Source organism: Phacochoerus africanus, chromosome 11 (assembly GCF_016906955.1).
Source record: "Phacochoerus africanus isolate WHEZ1 chromosome 11, ROS_Pafr_v1, whole genome shotgun sequence".
NCBI lineage: Eukaryota > Metazoa > Chordata > Mammalia > Artiodactyla > Suidae > Phacochoerus > Phacochoerus africanus.
In genome coordinates this window covers 106,585,374-106,595,729 of record NC_062554.1, presented here as the reverse complement: position 1 = coordinate 106,595,729, position 10,356 = coordinate 106,585,374, and the positions used below count along the sequence as shown (strand labels likewise).

General features: G+C 37.8%; 1 protein-coding gene across 1 annotated transcript in view; it reads left to right on the top strand.

The window, feature by feature from the left end:
• The window catches only part of COG5 (component of oligomeric golgi complex 5), a 272,865-nt gene that overhangs the window by 1,131 nt on the left and 261,378 nt on the right, over nucleotides 1–10,356 (top strand). The window contains 1 exon segment of the mRNA XM_047754267.1: nucleotides 6,799–6,938. Coding sequence (XP_047610223.1) covers nucleotides 6,799–6,938 — 140 coding nt within the window.

Sequence of the window (10,356 nt, the reverse complement as noted above, 5' to 3'; positions counted from 1 at the left end):
TTATATACTTTTGTCAGAATTAACAAATGATGTTTTCTGAACTAGATTGCGTTAGATTCTTTAGGTTAGGCTCTATTGCTAATCCATCTTTGTATATTAATTTAAACTTAGTTTAATCAAGTTCTGCGCTCCTGATAATATGTGCAATTCCCACCCTCTAGCTCACCATTTTGGTAGGGAAAATAGTCTTATAGAGCTATAAAGATAAGCGCTGTAATATAGTGTTGTAAGTAGCAGTAGAATTGTATATACACAGTCAAACAATACAAAGAAGATGATAACTGGGAGTGGTTAAGTGAATGTCAGGAAAGGCTTTCTAGATGGCTTTGGAAGGTAAATAATCCTCAGTTCTGCTTATTGTATTTTCATATTTATTTCTCTTTCCCATCTTCCACAGTAATTCTTTGATTTTTTTTTTTTAACTCTTTTCAAACCTCTCCCTTGAAGCTTAACAAATGATTTTCAAGTTCCGTGTAAAAAAAAAAAAAAAAGACTCTACCAGATATTGGGCATCCTTCATATCTTGCCATTAAACCTAGAAACTAAGCCTACTCTAGTCTTCTCCCTCAAAACGTTCCTAAAGAATTAAACATTTCCATCAGTAACAGTGACTCACTATGTCAGGAATCTGCCAGTGATACAGGATAGGATTAATAGAGTTAGTGAGGAGATGCATAGTTGGAAATTTTTTGAGGTGTTTCTGATGTGCCTCCTATAGGAATGAGGGAACTGTATGAGAAGCATTATATAACTTTTCTGTTTAAGGAAAAAAGTCTGTCCTTAGTATTCAGCCTTTGTTGTATTTGATCTTTGTAAGATCTTTGACACTACTGACCATTAATATCTTTAAACTGTCCTTTGTTTTTTTGTTTGTTTGTTTTTTGTTTTTTGCCTTCTCTGCTCTCTTTCTTTCTGAACACTTAGTTTCTGTTTTGTTTCTTTTTTGGGGGGGGGGCACACCTGTGGCATAAGGAAGTTTCCAGGTTAGGAGTCAAATCGAACCTGCAGCTTCCAGCCTATGCCATAGCGAGGGCATTGTTGGATCTGAGCCGTATCTGCGACCTATGCCTCAGCTGGCAGCAGTGCTGGATGCTTAACTCACTGAGTAAGGCCAGGGATGGAACCCACATCCTCACAGATATTATGTTGGGTTCTTAACCCTCTGAGTCGCTACCGGAAGTCCTAATTTTTTAGATTATAGTATAGTTGATTTACAGTGTTGTGACAATTTCTGCAGTACAGCAAAATATACACAAACACACATTCCTTTTCTTAAATTATCTTCCATTATGGTCTATTCCAAGAGACTGAATGTAGTTCCTTATGCTATACAGTAGGACCTCAATGCTTATCCATTCTAAATTTACATCCACTAACTCCAAACTCCTAGACCATCCAACCCCCCAACCCCCTCCCTCTTGGCAACCACAAATTTGTTCTCTATGTCTGTGAGTCTACCTTGTGGATAGGTTCATATGTGCCATATTTTAGATTCTACATATAAGTGATATCATATGCTATTTGTCTTTCTCTTTTTTACTGACTTATGAGAATCTCTGGTTGCATCCATGTTGCTTCAAATGGCATTATTTCATCCTTTTATGGCTGAGTAGTAGTCCGTTGTATAAGTACTAGATCTTTTTTGTTTTGAAATTTTTTATTATAGTTGATTTACAATGCTCTGTCAGTTTTTGCTGTATAGCAAAGTAACCCAGTTATACATATATATATATATATATATATATATATATATACTCTTTTTTTCACATTATCCTCCATCATGTTTCATCACAAGTGATCAGATATAGTTCCTTGGGCTATACAGCAGAAGCTCATTGTTTATCCGTCCAAATGCAATTGTTTGCATCTACTAACCCCAAACTCCCAGTCCATCCCACTCCCTCCCTCCTGCCCCTTGGCAACCACAAGTCTGTTCTCCATGTCCATGAGTTTGTTTCTTTTCTGTAGATAGGTTCCTTTGTGCCATATATTAGATTCCAAATATAAGTGTTGTCATAGGGTATTTGTCTTTCTCTTTCTGACTTACTTCACTTAATATGAGAGTCTCTAGTTCCATCCATGTTGCTGCAAATGACATTGTTCTTTTTTATGACTGGGTGGTATTCCATTGTGTATATATACCACATCTTCTTAATCCATTCATCTGTCGATGGGCATTTAGGTTGTTCCCATGTTTTGGCTATTGTGAATGGTAATGCCGTGAACATGCCTGTGCATATATCTTTTTAAATTATAGTTTTCTCCAGATATATGCCCGGCAGTGGGATTGCTGGATCATATGATAGCTCTGCATTTAGTTTTCTGAGGTACCTCCATACTGTTTTCCACATGGTTGTACCACTTTACATTCCCACCAACAGTGTAGGAGGCTTCCCTTTTCTCCACACCCTCTCTAGCATTTGTTATTTGTAGACTTACTAATGATGGCCATTCCGGCTGGTGTGAGGTGGTACCTCATTGTAGTTTTGATTTTGATTTGCAATAATTAGTGATGTTGTACATTTTTTTCATGTGCTTGTTGGCCATCTGTATGTCTTTGGAGAAATGTCTATTTAGGTCTTCTGCCCATATTTCAATTGGTTTGTTTGTTTTCGTGTTGTTGAGTTGTATAAGTTGTTTGTATATTTTGGAGATAAAGCTCTGTTGGTTGCATTGTTTGCAGCTATTTTCTCTCATCATGTAGGTTGTCTTTATTTGTTTTTCTTCTTTTTATTTTTATTTTTTTTCGTGGTTTCCTTTGCTGTGCAAAAATTGTAAGTTTGATTAGGTCAAATTGGTTTATTTTGTTTTTATTTCTGTGGCCTTGGGAGACTGACCTAAGAAAACATTAGTATGATTGATGTCAGAGAATGTTTTGCATGTGTTTTCTTCTGGGAGTTTGATGGTATCTTGTCTTATGTTTACGTCTTTAGGTCATTTTGAGTTTATTTTTGTGCATGATGTGAGGGTGTGTTCTAGTTTCATCACTTTACATGCAGCTATACAGTTTTACCAACACCACTTACTGAAGAGACTTTTTCCCCTGTTATATTCTTGCTTCCATTGTCAAAGACCAATTGACTGTAGGTATCTGGCTTTATTTCTGGGCTCTCTATTCTGTTCCATTGATCCATATGTCTCTTTTGTACCAGTACCACACTCTCTTAATTACTGTAGCTTTGTAATATTGTCTGAAGTCTGGGAGAGTTATGCCTCCTTTATTTTTTTTTTCCCTCACTCAGTATTGCTTTGGTAATTCTAGGTCTTTTATGCTTCCATATAAATTTTTGGATTATTTGGTCTAGTTTTGTGAAGTCATGGGTAATTTGATACAGATCGCATTAAATCTGTAGTTTGCTTTGGGTAGTATGGCCATTTTAACAATATTAACTCTTACAATCCAGGAGAATGTTATATTTTTCCATTTATTTGAATTCTCTTTAATTACCTTTATTGACTTCCTTGGTCAGGCTTATTCCTAGGTATTTATTTATTTGATGCAGTTTTAAAAGGTTTTTTTTTTTTAATACTCCTTTTCTAATATTTCATTGTTATTATACAGAAATGCAACCAATTTCTGAATGTTAATCTTGTATCCTGCTACTTTTCTGAATTCATTGATCAGTTTGAGTAGTTTTCATGTGGAGTCCTTAGGGTTTTCTATGTATAGTATCATGTCATCTGCATATAGTGATAATTTTACCTTTTCTCTTCCAGTTTGAGTACCTGTTATTTCTTTCTCTTGTCTGATTGCTGAGGCTAGGACATCCAGTACTATGTTGAATAAAAGAGGTTAGAGTGAACACTTTGTTCTTTCGTTGGTCTCATTTCTTTTATGTAACCCCCCCCCCCCCCGCCATTGTGGTGTTTTCCTGATTGTGAACGCTATCATGCCTATTTTCCTTTTTTAATTGTAAAATTCCTTCCTAAGGCATCTGGTCTTTTTTTCATGGTTTGAAAATTAATACACAGATTAATGGTATGGTTCTTACCTCTCTTCTGAACTATAAAACTAATTCTGTTGGCTATTTCTATTTTGAGCCTGAACAAGCACTGCTGATTCTACATATAAAATCTACGTGTGAACATAGCCTAGGTTCTGTACATTAAAGTAAAATGAATTTTTTGTTCTTTTCTTTTTAGGGCTGCACCCGCAGTATGTGGAGGTTCCCAGGCTAGGGGTCCAGTCAGAGCTTCAGCTGCCAGCCTACACCACAGCAACACAGGATCTGAGCTGTGTCTGTAGCCTACTCCGCAGCTCACGGCAACACCGGATCCTTAACCCATTGAGCAAGGCCAGGGATCAAATCTACAACCTCATTGTTCCTGGTTAGATTAGTTTCTGCTGCACCATGATGGAAACTCCAAATTCTTTTTTTTTTTTTAATTCCCTCTCCCCTAACCTTTTCCTCTGGCAGTCTCTGTTATTGTTAATTAAGTGTGGTAGGTTAGATGTATGCTTGTTCCCTATGTAGGTAGTGAATTCCTTGAAGGCAGGAGTGCATTCATGTTCATCTTTAAACAAAGATTCCTGGTTGGCTACTTCATGAGAAGCTGAATTCCCTCTGTCAGTTAATCAAGAAACTTAAGAATTCTCTTTTAACTCTAGGTCTATCAAATCACCTATTTTCAGCTTGTCTCTAAGTTTTATATGTTACAGTGTCAATATTTATTGAATTTTTCTCTTCCTTGACATTATTAGTGCTACCGTTTTTGGTCTGGTTTTCATCGTGTCACTTGGGCTGTTAACGTACCATCTTACTAGCCTCTGTGGCTCTATTCTGTGGATGTTCTGGTAAATGAGCTTTCTGGGAAATCGAAAAAGCCCTGATTTTGTATTATATGTCAATTTTCTTAGTGTAAATGCCCTCACCATGATCAGTTTTAAGATAACTGTATTGTGGAGTTCCCATCGTGGCGCAGTGGTTAACGAATCCAACTTGGAACCATGAGGTTGCAGGTTTGATCCCTGGCCTTGCTCAGTGGGTTAAGGATCCAGCATTGCTGTGAGCTGTGCTATAGGCTGCAGACGTGGCTTGGATCCTGAGTTGCTGTGACTGTGGTGTAGGCCATTGGCTGCACTCCGATTCGACCCCTAGCCTGGGAACCTCCATATGCTGCGGGTGCGGCCATAGAAAAGGCCAAAAAAAAAAAAAAAAGATAACTATTGTGAGGTCAGCTGGCTCACACAATTCTTGAAAATTTAACAGTTGGCCCTCTGGAGCCAATGTGAGCCAGCCCCAGCACACCACTGCAGGGCCAATCCGCTTTTAGTCATCTTCCATACTGTGGCCAGAATCCGCTCTACAACACAAAACTAACAGAGCTCTTTCTTGGCTTTGAAACCTTAAATGGGATATAGTCTGAACATTTTGGATGTTTTTGCCCCTTTTCAGACTACACCCCAGCCTTCCTTTGGAACCTCAAATCCTGTTATTCTTGACATTGTTCAGTACACATGCACACTGATCTAGACATACTGAAGTCAGTATTTCCCCTATTTCTCACAACATGCCATTGAATTTCTGCCTTTAAACTTTCTGTCTTGGAATTGCTTTCTCCACATCTCTACCTGGCAAGATTCTTAATTCTGAGAACAGTCTGGCAAACTTGAAGGAAATGGGATTCTCAAAATTAAGGCCAGTTTCCATCCTTCACTCAACTCCACTTTGAGAGTAGTCAGGAATGAGTCTTTGCTTTTAGCAGAATGAGACTTCCAGCTGATATATAGACTAGTTCATTCAACCAGTGTTGAGCACTTGCCATGTGTCAGACTCTGTGGATGTGGTAGTAAACAAAGTAAAGAACCTTGTTCTCATGGAGCATACATTATACTCAATATAGACAATTGATATTTTTCATAAGTACTTTGTTGTGCTTACTAGTTTCATCATCTCTATCAAGGCAGTCTTAAGTAGATCTACCATATGGTTAGGAGCTAGTCATTTATACCTACAGTGACTTCACTTCTGTGTATCTATTTTTAACTCATAATTCTCTCCTTTTTCCTTTCACAGATTTGTGGATTTTTATATGGAAAGATATCTTCTTAACATCTAGCATCACTTCTTTTTCTTCTTTCTCTTCAGGGTCTACTTTCAACAGTTTGCATTCCATTTACTTACTTCACCCGTAAACCTAAAAATTTCAGTAATACCTATAATCTTGTAGTTTCCTACTTCTATTCATATTGCACATTCACTTTATTATAAGAGTATTTGTGCATTGATCTAGAGATAACAGAAACCATAAATACCAAATATAGTCAGTTTTCCTGCTGTCATTGTCAGTGACCTTGTTTTCTTGAGTTAAAGGGTGTGGTTAGTAGTGATTTTTTTAATCTTGTACCCCATATTTTTCTTTTGATTCTCTGGCAAAAGCTAGCTTTTAACAGTATGCATAGTGGTCCAGAGTGTGGGTTCTGCAGCTAGACTCTCTGGATTCAAATCTCAGGGAGGTTGCACAAGTTGCGTGCCCTGACTGTGTCTGTCTCTTCGTCTGCAGAAAGGGGAAGATGATTGTTCCAACAGTGTTGTTTGACTATTGAATGACTGAGTATGTATAAAGTGCTTGGATCAGTGCCTGACACATAAGTTCTTAGTGAATGTCGCCATTCTTCTGCTATTCCAACTGCCCCTTCCTTCTCATGTATAGTAGAAAGCATTTATAACAGTCCGTGGTGCATAGAAAGACCTCAAAATATGTTTCACTATGATTGTAATTGTCCTCTTGTTTAATACCTGTAGTTTAATGCAGTGTAATTAATAATTAAAGATTTTTTTCTTATTTTTTTCCCAGAATGTTATAGTGATTTTTTAAATGAAGACTTTGATGTAAAGACTTACACTTCTCAATCTATTCATCAAGCTGTAATTGCTGAACAACTAGCAAAACTTGCCCAGGGAATCAGTCAGCTGGATAAAGAACTACACCTACAGGTAATTCTAATCTTCTGAATTATACAGATTATTCAGGCCAGGGTGCTAATATATCACTTTAATAATCCTTTTGTTATTTAAATGCATACTTAGGTGAACAAATGTATATATTTCATGGTGTAGCATATTTTTCCAAGTACACTTTTTTTTTTGTCTTTTTGCTATTTCTTTGGGCCACTCCTGCGGCATATGGAGGTTCCCAGGCTAGGGGTCGAATCTGAGCTGTAGCCACCGGCCTACGCCAGAGCCACAGCAATGCGGGATCCGAGCCGCGTCTGCAACCTACACCACAGCTCACGGCAACGCCAGATCGTTAACCCACTGAGCAAGGGCAGGGATCGAACCCGCAACCTCATGGTTCCCAGTCGGATTCGTTAACCACTGCGCCACGACGGGAACTCCTTCCAAGTATACTTTTAAAGTTATCTGCAAACTACTACTTCTTTAAAAATTTTATAAATATACTTGATTTACAATGTTCTGTAAATTTCTGCTTATACCAATCATACATATATACATTCTTTTTCTCATGTTGTTTTCCATCATGTTCTATCTCAAGAGATTGGATATGGTTTCTTGTGCTAAACAGCTTGACATCATTGCTTATTCATTCTAAATGTAATAGTTCGCATCTACTAACCCCAAACTCCCAGTCCATCCCACTCCCTCCCTCTTGCCCCTTGGCAACCATAAGTCCGTTCTCCATGTCCATGAGTTTGTTTCTTTTCTGTAGATAGGTTCCTTTGTGCCATATATTAGATTCCAAATGTAAGTGTTGTTATAGGGTATTTGTCTTTCTCTTTCTGACTTACTTCACTTAATATGAGAGTCTCTAGTTCCATCCATGTTGCTGCAAATGACATTGTTCTTTTTTATGACTGGGTGGTATTCCATTGTGTGTATATATACCACATCTTCTTAATCCATTCATCTGTCGATGGGCATTTAGGTTGTTCCCATGTTTTGGCTGTTGTGATAGTGCTGCATTGAACATACAGGTGCTTGTATCTTTTTGAATGAAAGTTTTGTCCCCATATATGCTGGGATTTGTCCAGTGGGATTGCTGGATCATATGGTAGCTCTATATTTAGTTTTCTGAGGTACCTCCATACTGTTTTCCACAGTGGTTGTACCACTTTACATTCCCACCAACAGTGTAGGAGGCTTCCCTTTTCTCCACACCCTCTCTAGCATTTGTTATTTGTAGACTTACTAATGATGGCCATTCCGACTGGTGTGAGGTGGTACCTCATTGTAGTTTTGATTTTGATTTGCAATAATAATTAGTGATGTACATTTTTTTCATGTGCTTGTTGGCCATCTGTATGTCTTTGGAGAAATGTCTATTTAGGTCTTCTGCCCATATTTCAATTGTTTGGTTTTTGTTTTTGTTTTTGTTTTTGTCTTTTTGCCATTTCTTGGGCCACTCCTGCGGCATATGGAGGTTCCCAGGCTAGGGGTCTAATCGGAGCTATAGCTGCCAGCCTATGCCAGAGCCACAGCAACGCGGGATCCGAGCCGCGTCTGCAACCTACACCACAGCTCACGGCAACGCTGGATCGTTAACCCACTGAGCAAGGGCAGGGATCGAACCCTCAACCTCATGGTTCCTAGTCGGATTCGTTAACCACTGCGCCACGACGGGAACTCCTCAATTGGTTTGTTTGTTTTCGGGTTGTTGAGTTGTATAAGTTGTTTGTATATTTTGGAGATAAAGCTCTGTTGGTTGCATTGTTGGCAGCTATTTTCTCTCATCATGTAGGTTGTCTTTTTTTCTTTGTTTTTCTTCTTTTTAAATTTTTTTTCGTGGTTTCCTTTGCTGTGCAAAAATTGTAAGTTTGATTAGGTCAAATTGGTTTATTTTTGTTTTTATTTCTGTGGCCCTGGGAGACTGACCTAAGAAAACATTAGTATGATTGATGTCAGAGAATGTTTTGCATGTGTTTTCTTGTGGGAGTTCTGTGGTGTTTTGCCCTATGCTTAAGTCTTTAAACCATTTTGAGTTTATTTTTGTGCATGATGTGAGGATGTGTTGTAGTTTCATCACTTTACATGCAGCTGTCCAGTTTTCCTAGCACCACTTGCTGAAGAGACTATTTCTTTCTCATTTTATTTTCTTGCTTCTTTTGTCAAAGATTAATTGACAGTAGGTGTCTGAGATTATTTCTGTATTTTCTATTCTGTTCCATTGTTAAAAAGTGAATATACCCATCTCTCCTTTTAGTCATACTTTATTTTCATCATCTTTACTGATGTGGAGGACTATAGGTAGGCAGAAAAATAGGATGTCTTTGATAAAGATAGTAGAAAATGGAATTTTAGAAGCAGAACAATGTGAATAAGAAAACCTGGGGAGTTCCCGATGTCAGCTCAGCAGTAATGAACCCGACTAGTATCCATGAGGATTTTGATTCAATCCTTGCCCTTGCTCAGTGGGTTAAGGATCCAGCATTACCATTAGCTGTGGTGTAGGCTGACAGCTGCTGCTTTGATTCCACCCCAAACCTGGGACCTTCCATATGCCGTACTTGTGACCCTAAAAGCAAAGCAAAACAAAGCAGAACCTGTTGTGCTTTCACTGCTGTGGCCTGGGTTCAATCCCAGGTCTGGGAACTGAGATAATACGTAAAGCCACTGCACACCAAAGCCAAAAAACAAACAAACAAACAAAAAACAAAAAAACATGAAAAACAAGAAGGAAGGAAAAACTGGGGTGTTCCTATTGGCAGTTCACATTTTATGAGCACAAAATGTAACATTTGATGAAATTATAGTAAGTTGGTAAATTCGTGGTGAATAGAAGGATAGTTAGGAGATGGGTCCTAGGCTCAGTTTTACTGTTACTTTTTTTTTTTTTTTTTTTTAAACTGTTGCACCCCTGGCATGTGGAACTTCCCTGACTGGGGATTGAACCTGTGCCACAGCAGTGACAGTGCCAGATCCCACTGAGCCACTAGGGAAATCCGAGTCTTGCTTTCTCTAAAAAAATCTGTGTAATAGATTGGAGTGAATAATGGGGAAAAGGATATTTTAGTGGAAAATCTTGGAGATTCCTCCTGTTCTATAATTGTAAGGTTTTACAAGTTTGTTTTATGGTGTCCTTCCTAGTGTTACCTTTTTTTCTGAGCAGGCACTTAATAAATATTTAAATGAGAGAACAAATACATCAATAATTGATTTACTGGGAAACCGAGATCTGGTATAACATGAAATATGTCCGCTTAAATTTTTTAAGTTTCCAAAAATTTATTTACTAATTATAATTCATGTTTTGGTTTTCTTTTTTCATTTTATAATGGAAAAAATAAAAATCACTTAAATTTATGTTTTACTTTATCTACTAAATGAGCAGCTTAGGACTAGGATGATGTCTAAGATCAATTTAACTCCAAAATTCTGGTTTTATAGTTAATAGATC